Genomic DNA, 21,580 nt, shown 5'->3' with positions numbered 1-21,580 from the left:
AGCCATGGTATTTTCAATAACCTCATACGCATGCGAAAGCTGGACAGTGAATAAATAAGGAAGACCATAGAAGCATTGATGCTTTTGAATTATAGTGTTGGAGGAGAATATTTAAAGTGCCATGGGCTGCCAAAAGAACGTATAGATCCGTTTTGGAAGAAGTGCAGCCAGAGTGCTCCTTGGAGGCCAAGGTGGCCAAACTTCATCTTTCATACTTTGGAGAAGGATATCATGTTTGGTAAGGTGCAGGGTCAGAGAAAAAGAGAAAAACCTCCAACGAGATGAACTGGCCAAGTGGCAGCATCGATAGACTCAAGCGTGGCAACAGTAGTGAGGTTGGTCCAGGATCAGGCAGTGTTTCGTTCTGCTGTGCATAAGGTCGCTATGGGTCAGTACCGACTCGATGCTACCTAACAACAACAGATGGGTCTGGTGAAATGAGATGGGGATAAGATTCTTACAATTCAATAGTGAGTAACTGTTATCATGACTGTGACTGTCACAACTGTAAAGGTAGAAGTTTTGTAACGAAAGGGTGGGAGCAGTTCATCTCACAGTCCAGGAACAGAGGACCCTAGGACTATCAAGGAAAACGAGCATGAACGGAATGTGGGACCCTATCCAAAGAAGCAGCAACACCAGAGATAGAAGCAGAGATGAAGACATGGAGAGAGCAGCTGCAGACTCTTTGTTGTTGTTATGTGCCATGGAGTCGCTTCCGACTCATAGCGACCTTGTACAGGCTTTCCGAGACTGTAAATCTTTACGGGAGCAGAAAGCCTCATCTTTCTCCCGCGGAACAGCTGTTAGTTTCGAACTGCTGACCCTGAGGTTAGCAGCCCGATTCGTAACCACTACGCTACCAGAGCTCCTTGCTGAAGGCTCTAGACTCATGGAAAGAGAAAGGCTGTTTGCTGGTAGCCAAGAAGCAGGCTTGCATATATGCCCTTTGGTTGTTTAAATGATCATACATTCCTGAGTGTTTTCATGTACATTCCCACCACCAACACCAAAAAAAAAAAAGAGAACAGAAGCAAATATTGTTGAATCATGATTCACAGAGGAGATTGTAATCATTGCAATGAAATGAGTATAAAACCGATGCTCTCCCATGTAAACTATAACTCGATTCATAATTTTTAAAAAGAAAAAAGAGCTGATACATTATTTTAGTTTGAAACATGAAAGTCATGCTACTGTGGTAGCACCTTCTGTGGGGAAAAAAAACAGGTATACAAGGTAAGTCAAAAAGTATTGCTACTAGGGCTCCAGTTCATACATGTACCAATTTAATTCCTAATAAAACATAAGTTTAAATGAACTATTTAATGGATGGCTGCAGACAAGTTTGCTCAGTAACACACTTGTCTTTTCTCATTTGTTGTTAAGTGCTGTCATGTGGGTTCCAACTCACAGTGACCCTGTATAGGGTTTCCGAGGGTTTAAATCTTTGCCAGAGCAGAAAGCCTCATCTTTCTCTCACTGGGCAGCTGGCAGACTCTAACCACAGACTTTGTAGTCCGCAGTCTGTTACTTATCATAAGGAGCCACTGCACTCCGTAGTCTCATTAGGGTGCCTCCAAAAAAAAAAAAAGGTCCAATCAAAACAGTGGTTCTGAGGTGATCTGCTAGGCCAGTGAAATTCAACTCAAAAGGTTGTGGCAACTGTTTTTTGGGACTCCAAAGGGGTCTGATCTTGATAGAGTTTTTTCAAAGGATACAGAATGATCACAGGGGATTATTCTGAAAAAATTTTTAAGAAAATTAAAAACTGCATGACAAAAAAAGGTCAGGAAATTTGCACTGAAAAACTGTTTTCCATCACGACAAAGTACTTTCTCTTTCTTTGAGGGCAGCAAGGGTTGTCCCATGAGAATTTCATTGGGAAACCTTATCCAGCCCATTCTCCAGCCCTGATCTTGCCCATTCAGACTTCTTTCCATTCCCCAAACTCTAAGACCATTTCAAAGGAACACAACTTGAGTCCTTCAAGGATGTCAAAACTGTCATTTTAACATGGTGTAAATTGCAGAGCACAGAATTCTTTGGGGAAGGGTTAGAGAGATGCAAATACCACCTTCAGAAGTGTATAACCAAGATGGAGGATGTGTCAAGAAACAATAGAAGAATACTTTTTAACTTACCCTAGTATGTACCAAAAACCAACATCCAAAGATGGTTTCCAGGGATGGGAGGCAGAGGAAGGAAAAATCCCTATCTAGAAAGTCCACTTGTTATTTTTGGTGATAGGAAAGGTAATACAGAATGTGGCTGAAGTATATACAACTTAACCAAGGTAAATGATGTCAGTAAGAAGCACACAAGAAAATGATGTTTATGGTAAATACTCTGACATATATAATTTTACAGCAACCAAAAATACGAGTGTGGTTACATAGATAGAACACAAATTTCAAACACTTCATAGAAAATGAAATTAAAAGTAATTGTGTGTATACACGTGCATGGATACGTGCTTCTATAAGCACATGCATAGACATTTGTAAGCTGCATATATATTCATATTATAAAGAGCACAGGAAGCACAATTACAAATACATCTTGTTGTTAAGTGCCGTCAAGTCGATTCCAATCCATAGGGTTTCTGAGGAACAACTGATAGATAAACTTGAACCACCATCCTTGTAGTTCAAACCAACTTTGCAGTCCAACACATGAACCCTCAGCACCACACCAGGACTCCAGATACATCTTAGACATAACCAAAAACCTTGTGGGATTTGTTTACAGAGTCTGAAGGCTTTAGTCTCATGGGACAACTAGGTCAGTTGGCATGACATAGTCTTTAAAATTTATATTCTACACCCTAGTTTGGTGAGTAGTATCTGGGGTCTTAAAATCTTTCGAGTAACCATCAAAGACACTACTACTGGTTTCCACTCATTTGGAGCAAATAAGAAAGAAGGAAACCAAAGATTCAAAGATGAAACTAGTCTACAGGACTCACAGCCTACACAAATCACAGCCACAGCCACACTGAAACCAGAGGAACTAGCTGGTGGTAGGCTACCACTACCAACTGTTCTGACCAGGACACAATAGATGGGCTCTGATAAGGGGAAATGTAGAACAAAATTCAAGTTCTTAAAAGGTGCAGACCTACTGGATTGGCTGAGACTATAGGAACCTCCAAGACTATCAACCTGAGATGAGATACCCTTTTAAACTTTGAACTGAAACTACTCCCAGAGATTACCTTTCAGCTAAATAGCAGATTGGCTCATAAAACAAACAGTATCACCCATGAGTACTATGTTCCTTTAAAAAATCATCTATATGAGATCAAATGGTCAATATTTACCCTGAAGCAAAAATGAGCAGGTAATGGGGGTAGGAGCAGGAAAATTTGATAAATGAACCAGAACAGAAATCCTAAGATTGTTGACACAGTGTGAAAAATGTAATCAATTTAACCAAAAAATTTGTATAGAAATTATTAAATGAGAACCTACCTTGCTGTGTGAACTTTCACCAAAAACATGTATTACAAAGAAGAACATTGTCGAGAACCAAAAGAATACCTAGATACATTAAACGTAAACAGTCTTCCTACCTGCTTTATTTGCATTCAAGCCTATAGGACTTAATCCATAGAGACAGAAAAAAATTTAAGAGATACGGTCAAGGGAAACACTGTCAGTAAACTTTGAGAAATCATGAAGAACAGAAAGGTGCCAGACAAGAAATGGGAAAATGCTTCCTCACTTGCCAAAACACAAGTGTGGGTTAAAGAGAAAAGGTGGTTTCCGAACTATGGACTTAATTTTATGATAACTTTCAGATTATGGTGGTTACTATGATGACTTGTTAGCACTTACAGAGGAAAGCAGTATTTGCTGACAACAATGAAACATTACCTATGTAAAGCACTTTGAAGGTTAGAATTTATAAAGTACCCTCACACATATTACCTCAAATCTTTGAGTCCTGTGGAAAAGGACAGGTAGCATATGTCCTCTCACATACCCCACCTTTCAACATATTAGGAAACTTAAGGCTCAGAAAGTTTGACTTGCCCAGGTTAACTTACTCTCCAGGCTTTACATTCAAGTCTTCTAGGTTTTATATTACATAGCTTGTAAAGTCAGCATAAAATAAGTCATGCTGAAATACAAGATATTTGGGATTTTCCTCAAAATAATGGAGAGATGCTGCATAGACAATGGGTAAGGATATGATGAGGCAACATTGGCCATAAGTAAAAGCGTGATAATAGATACATCAGGACTCATTTATAATAATCTCTATACTTTTGTTAAGGAGCTCTGGTAGCGTAGTGGTTACGAATCGGGCTGCGAACTGCAAGGTCAGCAGTTTGAAACTACCAGCTGTTCTGCAGGAGAAAGATGAGGCTTTCTGCTCCCGTAAAGACTTACAGCCTCAGAAACCCTGTACAGGGGTCGCTATGAGTCGGAACCAACTCCACGGCACATAACAACAACAATATACTTTTGTTATCATTTGAAACTTATCAAAATAAAAAAATTTTTTGTTGTTGTCAAACCCACACATATGTCAATTAACACTGTTTGGTGGTATAATCAAATGAATACCAAAAATAGTGTATCTGAATACCAACATTTGTAAGTCATTTTTTTAAGTCTTATATAACATTCTCATAAACAAAATAAAAGGAAGATAAAAATATGTCTAAGTTTTGACCATCAATGCATCAAGTAGAACAACCAAGATGGTGAGATGTTTGGAAAATATGTCCTATGAAAAATGATTGAAAAAGATCTAGGGAATGCTTAAAATCTGCCTTCAAAGAGTTTTAAAGTAAAGGGACAAACTCACAGTGATAGAAGGTAGAATAAGAAATAATGAATAAACACAGTTTAAGAGTCTTAGCATGGCGCTACAGGTTAATGTGCTAGATTGCAAGGTCAGTGGTTCAAGCTCACCAGCCACTCCTTGGAAACACTATACAGGTTCGCTATGAGTTGGAATCGACTTGGGGGTGGGGAGGTGGGAGACACTTAACAACAACAACAATATGGTTTAAGATTTGAAAAGGTGTTTTATCCTTCCTACCTTATTCCATTTTTATGATGAACAAATAATTCATGAATCTGACCAATCTGAAGAACTCAGCATCAAGTTTAGAGGAAAATTCATTAACGACTTACATTATAAAGATAATACAACCTTGCTTGCTGAAAATGAAATCATCTTGAAGCACTTACAAGGGAGCTTCAAAAAGTCTGTGAAAAACTGCTCAGAAAGGGATTGCACTAGAAGGTTCTGGATAAAGAGGGAGAAAATGTAGAACAAAACTCAAAAGACCAGGCTTACTAGTCAGAAAGAGACTGGTAGAATCTTTGGTCACCCTTCAGCTCTGAAATTGAACTTATCCCCATGGCTCAATTTTCAGTGAAGTAATAGATAAATACATGGGAGACAAACAACACAAGTGAGGTTTGTACACCAAAGAATGGTCAACCATTTAAGATCAAAAGGATAGTATTTAACCAAAGGCAAAATTCAAAAGGATTGGGAAAAAAGGAGGAATGAAAACAAGAAACATGTGAAGGAAGATATGTAATGTTAAATTGAGGGGATTGCAATCACTAAGATGGAAAAAAGTGTATGATTTGTTGAATATAAAACTGATGATCTGCTCTGTAAATCTTCACTTAATTCACAATAAAAACTTAAGAAAAAAAAGTTCATGGAAAAACTCCATTATCTTTTCATCCCATTTTTCCATGAAAGTTTTGAAGCACCCTCATGCTGACACAGGTCAATGACAACATATAGCCTTCAGTATGGACTATGCCTGAATATGAAGAAAATGAAAGCCTCACAACTAGACTGCTACACCACACAATGATAAAAGAAAAATAAAGCTGTCAAATATTTCATTCTGCTTGAATCAACAATCAATACCTATGAAAGGAGCAGTCCAAATCTGCTACAAAAGATCTCTTTAAAGGTTTAAAAAGCAAAGATATCACTTTGATAACTAAGGTGTGCCTGACCCAAGCCATGGTCTTTTCAATCTCATGTGCACTGAAGAACTAGACAATGAAAAAGAAGCACAGTAAAGAAGCGATGCAATTGAATTGTGATGCTGGGAAGGAATACTGAGTATACTATGGACAACCAAAAGAATGACTCAGTCTTAAAAGAAATACAACCAGAATGCTCCATAATAGCAAGGTTAGAGACAATCTGTCTGACTCACTTACTTTAGACACATCATCATCAGGAACGACTAGTGGCTGAAAAAGGACAACATGCTTGGTAAAGTAGACAGTAAGTGAAAATAACTAAAACCCTTAATGAGATGGACTGACATAATAGCCAAAACAATGGATTCCAATATACCAACAATCATGAAGATGGTACAGGACTGGACAGCAATCAGTTCTGTTACATATGTAGTTGCTATGAGTTGGAGCCAACTTGGCAGCAAATAACAGTGATAACCTCATTCAATGTTCACAACCTAACAATAATGTGGTGGCTCTGTAGGATAAGCACTGGGCTGAGAATCACAAGGCAGGCAGTCTGAGTCCACCAGCTGTACCTTGGAAGAAAAATGAGGCCTTCTGCCCCTGCAAAGATTTATAGCCTCTGAAACCCTGTATAAATAGGGTTGCTATGAGCTGGAACCAAGTGGACAGCACTTACCATTTACTGAGCTCCTTCTATATTCAAGAAACTGTCACATGCTTTACATATATTTCTTTATTTAAATCTCACAACCACCCCTGTGGAGTAGGTACTATTAATGACCCTGCTTTACAAATGGAGAAACTGAAACTTGATGAGTTTAACTTGACCAAGTGCTAGAGTAAGTTATGACAGAGAGCAGGAATTCAAACCCAGGCAGTCTGATTTCAGAATTAGCACCTTTAATTAATCACATACACGAAAAATTTAATAGGGGTTCTCTGTGACTTGTGATCTTATACATGACTCACCTAGTGTTTGTGATTTTTGCTGCATTTTCCACATTTCAATAATGAACATGAACACTACTACTAAAATTTTTTAAAGACAAATGCTTAAGTAAAAGTTGGACAATCATGTGCAGGGCAATGCTGAAGTACAATTTGAATGATCTCAGATTCCTTCTAACTAAGGATCCATGACTAATCAATTAGTGCCTGGAATTACTTTTTTAGTCAGGGTTGGCTTAAAAAATGAAACAAAAATTAATCCATTTAAGAGTTATAAAAATTTTCAACTGTCAGATCATATTTCTCCTATTTTACAGGTAGTGAAACAGGCTCAGAATGTAGGGAGACTTACATAGACATGAAAATAGTTTGTGTGTGAGCAGAAACCAGAGTTGAAATCTAAGCACCTTCATTATCAACATTTGACCAAAAATAACCACCCTACTATCTTTCCCATCCCTGCTGCAAATTCACTTATCAGAGGTCAAAAACTGAAACATAACAGGAAATACAAATGTTTCTCCTGCCCAAATCCAAGTCAATTATCCAAAAGGAAGAAGACTTGCCTGGAGCACAAAGGCATATACACACAGACTCTTACCTAGCCCCGAAATGAGAAAGAAATAAAAGGCATTGATAAAGACAGGAGGGCAGAAAAGATACTCCAAAGGACAAGATGAAGAATTTAAAAGCTATTACAGAGGGTGGAAAAAAAGCTGGAAAAGTTGCATTAACAAGGAGAAGACATCCAGGAACCCAACAAGACAAGGCACACAAATACTATCAAAGTTTTAAAAAGTTACCTCAAAGTGAGTCAAATTCTAAATGGAATGTTCATTTTTAGAGTCTGAAAATTAACTTTACAAAACTGGACTATGTCATGCCAACATTGCTATTAGGCACTGAAGAATTGGTTCCGCCTCACAGCTACCCTGTGTACAACAGAATAAAAGAAACAATGCCTGGTCCTTCGCCATTCTCACAATTGTTGGTATGTTTGAGTCCATTATTGTAGGCAAGATAAAAGAACAAAATACCTAACTGGTGTTTATAAATGTATATTCCTTTTGGTACTCTCACAAATACTAGTCTCTCACATTTAAAATGTGACTAACTCTTGTCACCTAAAAATCTACAGTGAGTATAATGAAATGCTATAAAAGCTAAATGAAAAGAGAGCAATGTTACAACTTTTCCTAGTAGCCAAAGAATCTTTGCTAGGTAACAGGTGAATGAGAAAGAAATCAAGAATATGTTTAAAACTTAGGTCTATTCCTAACACATGACCAACAAAAAAAGACTTCAAATACAAACATAAACACTAAACGTAAATCTTAACATAGCAGTCTTTGAAGAAGTAACAATACACCACCATATTATATATTTGTTTTATCATAAAATGTAGATCTTTTCCGTAAATTCAATTTATTTAAAAGTTACTGCTCTAAGGATCAAAACAGCCACACTCTAGTTTAAGTTCAGTTAATTATGTCACATGATTGTGAACAAATTTTCTCATGATTTTTTTCTCATGCATAGAACTACTACTAAGCACCAAACTATAAATATAAAGCAAGAGTAGATAGGAAACAGACTGCCCAGGAGGTTAATCATAGTACAAGCAATCCCTGGGTTATAACAGTCCAACTGACATATAACCCATAGTTGCCAAACTAACCCCTATAAAGTCTATTATATTAAAAATTAAAGGGGAGGGCAATACACAAGAAGGGGGAGGGGGATGGAAGAACAAGGTGGATGGGAGAACAGTTAGGTAGGTTCACAAAGGTTAAATGGGACAGAGGTAAATGATGATGTATGCACAACCTTGGAACAACAGGGCTTCGGGATAGGGATTGAGGCATGGTTTGAATGGGTAAAAGAGAGGAATAATGTTAAGATGCTTGGCTGTCTTTCAAATCTTGGTTTCCCTTGCCTACCGCTGTGAAATAGACTCTTGAAGGGGGGGTGGGGGGCAGGAATAGCCAGAAACATCACAATAGGAAGCTTGTAAGTCCTCTTCAGCCTGTAACTGATTGGAATACCTTAAAGAGGGATAGAAGTTGCCCACTAAAAGAGGTCTCCTGTGGAGCTTTTGCAGTGTATAAGACCACAGGTGGAAACCAGAACCCCATCCAAAATTGTCTGGGGTGGGAAATTTCCACTGGAAAGGATGAGTAGACCAGCCTGGAGTAGCTAGAGGAACAGAACATACTTCGTGAATAAAGACCAGCAGGAAAATTCAGAAACAATAATGGCAGTCTGATTCATAACTACAAGAACAAGTAAGCTGTTTGCCTAGGAGCCATTAAGGTAAGTGGTCGGGACCCCTCAAAGCAAACCGCCTTCCAAGCCTGAGACTCAAGGGGAATACACAAGCAGGAATGTGGTCTGGCTGGTGACCACATTGGTCACCGATAAGGAGAAGAGGGGGAAAAAACAGCAATGAAGTTGGGATCTGAGTCCGACTACATTCAATAGACTCCTGTGAACCCGGATGGAGACCTGGATGGCCAGCAGTACGGCAAGACCTGGGAACTCCTGGGCCCAGAGGCACAGAGGCTTAGAGCAGAGAGTGAAGCGTCCAACTGATATGAAGTGAGGGGAGAGGCTGGATGATCAGAACTCGACTAGAAGAAGTTGTTGTTGTTCAGTGCCGTCGAGTCGGTTCTGACCCATGGTGACCCTGTACAGGGTTTCCAAGGCTGTATATCTTTACAGGAGCAGAAAGCCTCATCTTTCTCCCACGGAGCAGCTGGCAGTTTCGAACTGCTGACAGTGCTGTTCGCAACCCGATTCGTAACCACTATGCTACCAGAGCTCCTTGAAGAGGGGATAAAAAAAGAGTAACCCACCACAATTTGATGAACTTTACCAATACTTATTGATGTAGTAGCTCAAAAAAGGGGAACGAATCTTTACAGCAAGGCTCACTCCCACCCCGTCAGTACACAGGGTTGACAGGAATAGGCAACTTGGACATTGGCTACCCAAAATGGGGGGCGAGGGGGACTACAAAGGCAAGAAGTGACTGGCTTACAAGCTTTCAAGAGGGAGCCTAGTTCCAGACAGGGCAGGGTTAGGTAGAACCTCCACTGAATGATTTCCAATCTGTTGGGACTGGGCTGATGAAAGGAAATGGGGATAAGACTCCTGTGGTACAATAGTGAATAACTGCCATCAGGACTGACTGTGGGTCAGAAATGTAGAGGTAGATAGTTTTTGACAAAAGGTGGGGAGTGATTGATTTTGCAGTCCAGGAGCAGAGATCCTGGGACCGTCACGTGAGAAAAGTGGAGAGGATAGTCCTACGCAGAGAGGCAGTGACACCAGGGATGGGGACAGAGATGATGACTTGGACAGATGGAGCGGCTGGGGACACTGGACTCAGGGAGGGAGAGGGGCTATGTGCTGACAGTCTGTGGGGCGGGTCTGTGGGATATATTCTTTGGTTATTTGATGATGCATGGAGGGGATTATAATCATGGCAATGAAACGAAATACGATAGGATGAATGTAAAACTGATGTTCTCCCATGTTGTTGTTGTTGTTGTTATGTGCCATGGAGTCAGTTCCGACTCATAGCAACCCTATATAGGGTTTCCGAGACTGTAAATCTTTATGGGAGCAGAAAGCCTCATCTTTCTCCCGCGGAACAGCTGGTAGTTTCGAACTGCTGACCTTGCAGTTCGCAGGCCGATTTGTAACCACTACGCTACCAGAACTCCCAAGTAATCCCACATAATCCACAATAAAATAATTAATTTTTTTTTAATTAAAGATACATACAATGCAATACCGATGTGTTGCTGTACGATAGGCACTTGACTGCTACTACAAGGTCAGCAGTTCAAACCCATCATCTGCTCCCTGGAAACCTTATACAGGGCCACTGTGAGTCGGAACCAACTCGACAGCACTTAAAAATAACGAAATGATCTATAATAAACTGATGCTGCAATCTGCAACAAAACATACTGTAGTAAATTAAATATGTTTTAGTGTATCTGGAAATGTATCTTTAATGCTTTTTATGTATAAAAAGGTAATACTATAAACAAGAGGCCTTCAGAAAGTTTGTGGTAAAATTCCATTATCTTTTTATTTTTTCAGACTTTTTAAAGCCATCACATATTACTTAATAAGACAAACATCTGACAGACATTAGACATAATCCATAATGAATTTATGTATAAATTCAATTTAAAGACAGACTTAGGAACAGAACTCATTTGCAATCCAATTTTATGACTACTTATAGCTTCATGTAAAAGATTCACACTTACCACACTAAACAAGCCTATGATGTGAGTTGTTTCTGCTATGCGCTATCAAGTCAATTCTGACTCACGGAAGGCTCACAGAAACCCCATGTGTGTGTTCGATAAGCCAGCCTTTCAGTTAACAGTCAAGTGCTTAACCATTGAGTCACCAAGGTTCCTTATGATGAGTACAGCAGGTATGATCCCCATTCTACAGCTTAAAAGTATGTGGGGGGGGGGGGAAGGAGATTTTCTATGTAGGGTCAGTGAGTGGGAACTGACTGGAAGGCACCTAACAACATGCTTCCCTCACAAAGGTGAAAGTGTTAAGAGTTGTTTTCTCATGCTCAAATTACTAGAACACCATAAGAAAAGCTGTCAACAATTAGGCAGAAAGTGTCACTTGAGATTGCTGTGAGCCATAATCACCTAAAAAGTCATTATTTGAGTATAATATTATGATTTTTAAAAGTAAATTTCTATGATCAGAACTCAACTAGAAAAAGAAAGAGGAAAAAAGGAGTACTCTGATACAATTTGATGAACTTGACCTACACCTATGGATGCAGTAGCTCAAAAAAGGGAACAAATCTTTACAGCGAGGATCATTCCTACCCCCTCCATACACAGGGTAGACAGGGATGGGCAACTTGGACATTGGTTACCCAAAATGGGGGGGCACCTACAAAGGCAAGAAAGCTTACAGCTTTCAAGAGGGAGCCTAGATCCAGAGGGCATGGAGGAAGGTAGAATCTCCACTAAGTAGTATCCAATCTGTCTGGGCGGGGCTGATGAAAGGAGATGCATATAGGTCTCTTGTGGTACAATAGTGAATAACTGCTATCAGGACTGACTGTGAGGGTTGGAAATTAAAGGGTAGACATTTTGTAGCAAAAGGAGGGGATTGGTTGACTTTGCAGTCCAGGAGTAGAGGTTCCTGGGACCATCAAGGGAGAAGAGCCGACTGAGGGACCCTACCCAGAGAAACCGTGACACCAGAGCACCAGAGATGGAGCCAGAGATGATGTGGAGACATCGTGCAGCTGGGGACTCTAGACCCAGAGAGGAAGAGGGGCTGTGTGCTGATGGGGGGTGGGGTTGGGGGAGCTTGCAGACTTTGGTTGGTTGATGATACATGGAGGGAATTGTAACCATGGCAATGAAACGATATACGATAGGATGAACGTAAAGCTAATGTTTTCCCATGTAAACTATCACAAAATTCACAATAAAACATTTTGAAAAAAGTAAATTTCTAAAAGTCCTATTATTTACTAAATTAACTTCATGCCTTCTGCACTAGCTATACCACCCTACTTGGGCTGTGGTAGGTGTATTTCATCAGAAAAGGTTTCCTGAAATTCAGCAGGATATCAAAAGCAGTAAAATATGAATTGGAGCTGACAACAAACATCCTACAGAATTCAGTGTAACCCTAAGCCAAACTAAAAGAATGCCAGACTGTGGTTTATAGAAAACATGTAATCTGGAGGTTTGTATCTCAAGTTATTGCTACTACAAAGTAATTAGTACCACTCCTGCTGTGGCACTGTGGGCTAATGTGTCTGACTGCAAAGTTGTTTGAACTGCAAGGTTGGTGGTTCAAGCTCACCAGCTGCTCCTTGGAAACTCTATATAGGGTCACTATGGGTTGGAACCGACTCGATAGCACTTAACAACAACATAGTAAAAATATGTAATGTTTTAGAAGATAATTCCAATTCTCCATTAAAATAAGATGGCATTCCATATTAACTTAGAACTTTCTTATCTCAAGCAGCTTTTATGATTATATAGTCAATGGTTCAAAAGCCATTTTCAGAGAACCAAAGGATATAGCTGTATGTGTCACAAGCATATAACATGTGAAGTGGTCAAATATGCAGTCTACTTTACGCAACTTGGAGATGTGGTGTGGCGCTGTGTGTTAATACGCCAGACTGCAAAGCTGTCGTTTGAACTGTGAGGTTGGCAGCTGCTCCTCGGAAACCCTATACAGGGTGGCTATGGGTCAGAAATGACTTGACAGCACTTAACAACAATAGGCACCTTAAGAGACTCTGATATTATCAGCTATTCTATAGTAGTAGTTTTCTACAGTAAAACCTGTAAGAGTGCTCTGTTTACTGAAGGCTCTACAACAGAAAGTATAAAGAGAAATTTACAAATTGTTGAAATCTTACATTTAATACAACTTTTCTATTCCTCAAGGTCAAAAGCAAACTTTGTCTCATCTTCTTCTCCCCACCCACAAGAACATATATGTTAAAAGATGCCAGATGAAAAAAGTCAATGTCATTACAAATATAAGTTAAACCTCTGCAAAAAAGCTCTAAAATGCCTGTATTATACTTCAATATTAATTCAAAATATTTTAATTGTTTAAGCTGACCACAAATCTTCCCTTCTACTCTTCTATAAAACATTCTCCTTAAACTTAAAAAAAAAAAAAAAAAAAAGTCTTTCTATATTTCCAGTCTCTTGTCTTACACACATACACCTCTCAATGAAAAACAGACTATGGAGTCTAGGAAATACATGTGCAAACCACATGTTTTTAATTAATACATTAGTCACACCCTTTGTTGTTGTTAAGTGCCGTCGAGTCGGTTCCGACCCATAGTGACCCTGAACAGGGTTTCCGAAGCTGTAAATCTTTACGGGAGCAGAAAGCCTCATTTTTCTCCCATGGAGCAGCTGGTAGTTTCGAACTGCTGACCTGGTAGTTCACAGCCCAATTCGTAACCACTACGCTACCAGAGCTCCTACTCACACCCTTAAGAGCATGTTATTATAACCCAACAATATAGATAGAGTTGTTGTTGTTGTTGTTGTTGAGTGCCGTCGAGTCGGTTCCGACCCATAGCGACCCTGTACGGGGTTTCTGCGGTTGTAAATCCTTACGGAAGCAGAATAGATGACCAAAACACAAAATATGAAAGCTAAAACAAAATATCTGATAGCAGGCTGAGTAAGATGCCAAAGTCAGACAAGCTGACTTGTATATAAGGACAAAATTTTCTATTTCAAACACACCAAAGCAAAGCAGATTTCAGAAAGTGATTTAATTTTCTATAGGTGAAAAATCAAGTAAGTATAAAGTACTGGGATATTCTGAATCAACTTCAGCAATATTGCAGGTTCAAGTCACACTTACCAAACTTAAAAGAGTTACATCATATGTATCCCTCAAATTAAGAGGATAAAATAAAAAAAATAGTTCAATCATGGAAACCCACAATATGCTATAGAAAAATGTTATCATTACCTTAAAGTAACTGTCCATGAATATTAAAGGAAAGTATAGGTCAAGGTACATATCCAGAGACTAACCAATGTTCTATATTTATTGAAAACACAATGTAAGATGTAATGAAAATGTATAAATCTTACATTTGAATAATTTTAGACTTTTCAAAGCGCTTCATATACATTATCATATTAGGAGTCCTGGTGTGGCACTGTGGGCTAATGTGTCAGACTGCAAAGTCGTTTGAATTGCAAGGTCAGTGGTTCAAGTTCACCAGCTACTCCTTGGAAACCCTATACAGGGTTGCTATGAGTCAGAATCGACTTGATGGCACTTACCAACAACAATCAGACTGTTGCAAAAATTAAGTGACATATCCAAGATCACAGAGGGGTTTAATCAGATATAAAACCTGATTTTAAAAGTGTTTTCATTCTATGGAAGGAAATGCAAATATGTACAAGTTCCTCCTGTACTATTCACTTTTTACCCATTTCTAGTTAAAAACATCACAGCTTATAAAAGCTAGGCTATTATAAACACTAAACCAAAATTCAGTCCTTTGAATTCAAAACAAAGTAAAACATTAGCACTCCTTTTGCCCAGTCAACAGTTGTTGTTGTTATGTGCCGTGGAGTAGGTTCCGAATCATAGTGACCCTGCACAGGGTTCCCGAGGCTGTAAATCTTTTCAGGAGCAGAAAGCCTCATCTTTCTTCTGCAGAACAGCTGGTAGTTTCGAACTGCTGACCATGAGATTAGCAGCTCGATTAGGAGTCCAATAAAAAAACATTTCATCAATGACATACTATGACACATGACTGTGCTGAGTCCTGGGGTGACTGTAACAGATTTCTAACAGGGCTGCTTGCTTTTCAGAAACTTTACACTATTTAAGGATATTAAAGATAAAAATAACAAAGCAAACCTGTGTTCAACAACTATTCTGAGGGGATCAACAGTGTGGTTTTGTAGAATCCCAGGTGACCAAGACACCAAAAAGTGAGACAGCCGTGAATTTAGTCTAAAATGATTCCAGGGGAAAAAATGAAGCTTGAGCTAGATCTTGAAAGATGAATAGAAATTAGAGCAGCAAAAAAGGAGGAATGAACGCATTCATGCAGGAATAAGCATGATAGGTACAGAAGAGACCGAACCAACCTGCCGGGAAGAGAGGCACATGCTGAGGCATAATAAGAAATAGTTTGGAAAATTGAGTAAGGTCAGCAACCAAAGGACAATTGTAGCACAAGAGATGCTGTTAAAATATTTAAATCATCTAATATTTAAACCAGAAAGAGAACTTTAGAGATTCTCTAGTTATTTATTTTCCAATAAATGAGGACATCTAGGATCTGTAGAGATGCAATGGCTGGCATTAAAGACAGAGGCAGAAATAGCAGAATAAAGTCCAAACCCTCAATAGGAACCCCAGTTTAGTGACGGCAGCATGATATGATAATGTACATCTATAAAATATGGATAACACCTGCACAGCCCCACTGTAAAAGGATCAGTGAGAACACCCAAATACAATGTTCTGAGAAGGCACATATGATTAAGTCTTGTTGTTATCTTGGGGTCTGGAGGAAACTGGTTTCAAGGGATAGAGAACACCACAATGACACTACAACTAAGCAGAGACCACTATGTTTTCCCAGAAGGAATCATTTTCAAGAAAGCAGCAATCCAGAAGGAAAGCAGAGGCTAGCTTTCCAAGAGTTTTAGAGGAAGTAAGTGGATAAATAGTAGAGGCAGCAGGTATCTGGCAATAGAAGGAAGAAAAGGATTAGTACATAGAGAGAAAGCTGCAGGACCAAATAAATCTTCAAAAGGAAGGAAATCTTAGTAAGCTTGAAAGTGAAAAGGAAGAAACTCACATAAAGACTAAAGATGCTGAAAGAGAGGAGGAGGGAGAGTAATTGAGGACCAGATGGAGGAAATAAGAAAAATAAAAGATGAGTTCCAGAATAAGAAAAATATTTCTCCCTTCATTTTCAAGTTATTACAAGGCTTTGTAAAAAATGGTAGGTCAGGCTTTATTAACAAGGCTAAGAATTTTAGTCTAAAACAGTTTCAAAGTTTTACAACTTTGTCTATCAACTTGGCCAATTAACATGTGGTTTGTAACTTCAAAAAGACTTGCCAATCATTTTATATTGTTGAGTTTTACACCACAAATTCCAAGGGCATTCATAATTGGATTCAACTGACAAAAACGGAAGAATAGTTAGTACACGCTATTGTTGTTGTTGTTGTTGACTCCGAGCCATAGTGACCAAGGACATGCTATTATAAACCAAATATTAGTTTATTCTGTAACAATCTTTAAAAAAATGCTATTTCTTTATTTTTTATATCATGTTTTTATTTGTTCTGATATGGAAAGTGTAAGTATTTTAAATAAATACATGTACAACACACAACACAGGTCATTTTTGGATGCTTTTCTTAAAATTTCTTAAACATGCACACACAAATTTCAAATAACCACATTTTTCCTTTACCCCTTTAGAAATAAAGCCCTACAGGACTGGTAGGGCACAGAGCTAGGTAGGTCATCTGAGCAGGTATGGTATGCCCAGATAAGATATTCTTCCAAATAAAGCAAGAAAGTTTCTCTCTAATTTAACAACCCACTTAATAACCCATAATGCAAAGCAGCACACCTGAAGTGCTGCTACTCACCACAAAAGCAGGAAAGGCGAGGCAGAAGATATGACTGCTAGATTCAGTTTTATGAATAACCATTTGACAACTTTCATTTACCTGATCAAGGACATAATTACTTTTAGAATCAGCAACTTAGGTCTTAAGTAGTAGGTTTAGGTGAAATATTTTACCCACTTGGAAAAAAGGACTTGAACTCAAATTGTCAAGATGGAACACTGACACTTAGCTCTGCTGGCATAGTGGGTACAAATTGAGCTCCTAACCACAAAGTCAGCAATTCAAATCCACCAACCACTCATGGAAGAAAGATGATGATTTCTGCTCACATATATATTTACAGCCTCAGAAATCCTATACAGGGTGACTATGAGTCGAAACTGAATCAAAGGCATACAACCACCACCACTACTGCACCAAATTGCTGAGCAATACTCATCAGGGTTCAGTATGCCAATAATCAGCAGTGGCTAGTAATGCTTTCTGCTTCAATCACTATTAATAGTAGAAATCCAACCAAAACATCAATCATATTCAAAATTGCTATCTTTAGGTACGCACACACTCTCTGGAACTGAAGTGTTTTAACATACACACATCTTAATTGTGATGAAAAGAAGCTAACTCCCGCTGGGCCCACTAAAACAAAGTCCAGGCAGTATTTTTAAAATTCAAAATTTACAGAAGTTCTTGAAACATATGAATTTCTTACACAAATCTCTCCTACTAAATGTTATTGTTTTTGCTGCTGAATACCATAGAGTTCATTCCAACTCGCAGTGACCATGGAGGGTTTCCAAGAAGCAGCTGCTGAGTTTGAACCTGCGGCCCTGCAGTTGCCACCAACCTTATGGTTGCATATTTTATCCTACAGTGCCACAGCAGGGCTCCCTCACTAAATATAGTGAGAATATAAGTATAATGTAAACTCTAATGTAAAATATAAGTACCTAATAGACTACTAAAACAAATCCTATGGGATATTTCTTAGGGTATCTCCCTCATTTCCAGCACTCCATACTTTTCAGAATAAGGATCTTTCTTACTCTGCTTGTGACCTTGGGAAGTCACTTAAAATCTGTGTCTCAGTCTTCTCATAAAAAGTACACATTTCCAATGTTAAGATGAACTCTAATTTGAATCCCACATTCACTACTGCAAAAATAATGTTGTTGTTGTTGTTAAGTGCCGTCGAGTTGGTTCCGACCCATAGCGACCCTGTACAGGGTTTCCGAGGGTGTAAATCCTTACAGGAGTAGAAAGCCTCATCTTTCTCCCGCGGAGAGGCTGGTAGTTTCGAACCGCTGACCTTAAGGTTTGCAGCCCGATTCGTAACCACTACGCTACCAGAGCTCCTATACTGGGTCGCTAAGAGTCAGAACAGACAACAATGTTAATCTTGAAAATGCTTACACTTTTGAGGTTTAATCTTGTAAGAGAAAAATGGGAGGAATCATTCCCTTAATAATCAGGTAAAGATTATGGAAAAATGCTTCTATTTAAAATACTTATCCCCTTAATTTTTAACAGATGGTGATGAGTTTGATTCTACAATATACATGAGAAAGCAAACATTTTCTTGCATTATGGGGCATATTACTGAACTTATCATCAAAATCACTCTTCTAACATTTAGAAAACTACCTTCTCTTATATGATGTACAAGTGTAGAGATCAACAGGTAAAATGCAAATAACGTTTTTTAAAAATCATCATCTGGAACAATAATTGTGACGTGACTCCTTTGAACTTCTATGTCTAGACTAAGCCGCTCACAAGGTTTAGGTCTGAAGTGCTTCTAGGTGCCTTTTAAAGTCTTTTCTATCAAGTTTTAAATAGAATGCCCTATTAATGAATGATTCAATCTGTTAGAAGCAGTAACATTTTACTTCATCAGATAGATTAGTAGTAGAGGTGGATGATGTGTTTGGGCCTGAAGCAAGATTGGGGAAAAAAATTCCTTCAAGTCCCTGGTGGTTGGTTCTATCCTGTCTCTGTAGTCCCCGCTCACCTTCCTCTGCCAATTTCCAATGATCTTTCAGGTAGGTCGTAAGCATTGTTAAGAGTACTGACATGAAATGTTGTTGACGAGTCAAATAAGAGGAGTCCCCCCTACCTACTTCCACTCAGTTCCTCATAACCTGTTTTAGGATTATATCCAGTAAACAAAACACATTGACTCAACCTTAAACAATTCCCTCATCACAGGAAGTCCATGATAGAACTGCAGCTGCAAAACGCATCCCTTTAAATAATCCCCCACCACCTACAGTAATACAAAATTAAGCTAATTTCCACTGACAAAAGGCTATGTGTGCATTCATTCCGAGTAGACCCAGGATTTTTTTTTTTTTTTTTTTAGTGTGTGAGAGGAGCTCAGGGATTAAAAAATCACCTCCTCAAACTTATATAAAACTCCCCCCACCCCCCATTCCAAATATTCTCAATGAAAGTTCTTTGTCAACCAAGAGTGGAGAGTTTCAAAACAAAAACACTTGGCTGAACCATATGGGCTCCCAGGACCACATCCCAGCTGCCTTTGCTTTCTGTTCTCCAGTAGCTCAGATGCAGTTTCCCACTTTCACCCTTCTCCCCTTACTCCTCAAGATTCACACTCGAGAAAGCAATATTCACATTTCTTAGACCGCAGGCGGAATACTAGGAAATTCAAGTATCAAAGAAAGAAAAAAGGGGAAAATACATCAGGAGCAGGAGGGGAACAAGAACCACGGTTTCCACTGCAAATGGCAATGTGAAAGCCGACCTAGTCTCATCAGGGTACGGGAGGGACCGGACCGCCCGTGTGGACGTCAAAAAGGTGAGCAGTGTGTGCACTTGGGGCAGGCTAAGGCGATGGAGCTGAAAGTCAGTAAGAAAGCTCTGCTTTCCCTGCTTTCTTCTCCTCTTCCCCCTCCAAGAGAGGAAGCTGAAGACACTGGGGGAGGGGCGGGATGGTATCGCTCTCCTATTGGGGGTACAGAAGATAGGCCTTAGGGCCCTTCAGTCCCTCACTCTCAGTTCGGAGGTGCAGGGAGAAAAGAGGGGATCCTTATTCATTACCCACCTCCGTTGTTTTGTTAAAAAAAAGTAGGGGGAGCTGATTAAATCCAGCTGAAGGGCCCCTTAAAGCACCCCCAGGTCACTCATCCCAATTAGAAAGCGGAAGGGCTGTGGATAAAGGGGATGGAGGGTCGGAGGGGTGGACAAGAAACGGCCCCACCCCCCCACCCCCCGATTTAGAGGAAAGGGGAGCCCTAGCTACCAGCCGTCCCCTCCTACCCCGCACCTCCCCCCTTGGCCACCCCCACTCGTCCCCCCTTCCCTTCCTCCAGAGCCTGAGGCAACCGCGGGGGAGGCGGCTGCTCCTTCCTCCCCTCACCCACTCGTCCCCACCCCCACTCCGTCCCGACCTCCCGCCCGCCACGGGCCCGTTACCTGCTCGTCGAAGCGGCTGACCACGGCCTGGACCCATTCCACCGGCCTGTGCGCGGCCATGTCCTCCCCGCGGCCGGGGGGCGGTGGAGGGACGGGTCGGCCGGCGCCCAGAGCCGGGAGGAGGGCGATGAGCGAGGACTGAGGTGAGGGTAGAGACGAGGAGAGGGTCTGAGGAGTGCAGGCTCCGAACGTTCCCACGGGGGTGGGGATGGAGGGGTCTACGCCGAGCTGGGAGGGGGAGAGGGGAAGGGGGCGTTGGCAAGGCGGCTGGGGGGAGGGGAGGGGAAAGGGGGACTCGGGGAGGGGAGGGGGTCTCTTGGTCGCTCTCCCCACTAGCGCCGTCTCCCCACAGCCATCACAGCCCGAGACGCCGCCATGACACCCCACCGGAAGTGGGATCCTTTCCACGGCCCGGGGAGAGGGAGAGCGAGCGAGCTAGAGATTAAGAGCGCGGCTGGGAAAGGGGAGGGGGAAGCGAGAGGGACGGGTGACTGTCGCGCATGCGCCCGCGCCGGCCGGTTTCATTAATGAAAAAGCGAGTCCTCCTGGAGATGACGTCACCTCACTCCCCGGGCCTGGGAGGCGTGCGTCCCTCCCAGCCGCTGGACTTTCTTAGCTTTTAGCGCTGGGCTTTGCCTAGGAAGAGTTCGAACTGGCCCTGGGGCATCCTCTTCCATTACCCCTTAGCTACTTCTGGCTCCCCCTCCCCTGCCGGCCTCCGAGTTTGGATTGCTCCCCGGGCTGGAAGTTAGGGCGCCCTAAGGCTAGCATTTCTCCCGACGCTCACATCTCTGTCACTGCTCTCCCGGGCCGGCTGAGCTGAATCCTCAGCTTAAGCTCAACAAAAAATAAGACACACAGCCTTAGTGTCTCCATGTTCTTCGTGGCTGCTGTAGACTACTGTGGAAAAGAGAAAATGGCCAAGAGAGATTCCGTGATTTTAAGTTCGCATAAATTTTAATACTAGATCCCATTAGTAGTCAAAGTACTTTGATTCAGTAATCCTAGAAGCCACTCTAGAATTCTCCAGTTTAG

At 40.6% G+C, this 21,580-nt stretch overlaps 1 protein-coding gene across 2 annotated transcripts in view; it reads right to left on the bottom strand.

Moving 5' to 3' along the window:
* Positions 1–20,989, bottom strand: part of NF1 (neurofibromin 1) — a 307,052-nt gene extending 286,063 nt beyond the window's left edge. For both annotated transcript variants that reach the window (XM_006874227.1, XM_006874228.1), the window contains exon 1: positions 20,546–20,989. In XM_006874227.1, coding sequence (XP_006874289.1) covers positions 20,546–20,605 — 60 coding nt within the window. In that variant the 5' untranslated portion in view covers positions 20,606–20,989. The remainder of the gene's footprint in view (positions 1–20,545) is intronic.
* Positions 20,990–21,580: the final 591 nt, after the last annotated feature.

The sequence above is a fragment of the Chrysochloris asiatica genome, unplaced genomic scaffold (assembly GCF_000296735.1).
Source record: "Chrysochloris asiatica unplaced genomic scaffold, ChrAsi1.0 scaffold00266, whole genome shotgun sequence".
Lineage (NCBI taxonomy): Eukaryota > Metazoa > Chordata > Mammalia > Afrosoricida > Chrysochloridae > Chrysochloris > Chrysochloris asiatica.
This window is presented reverse-complemented; position numbering and strand designations above follow the sequence as displayed.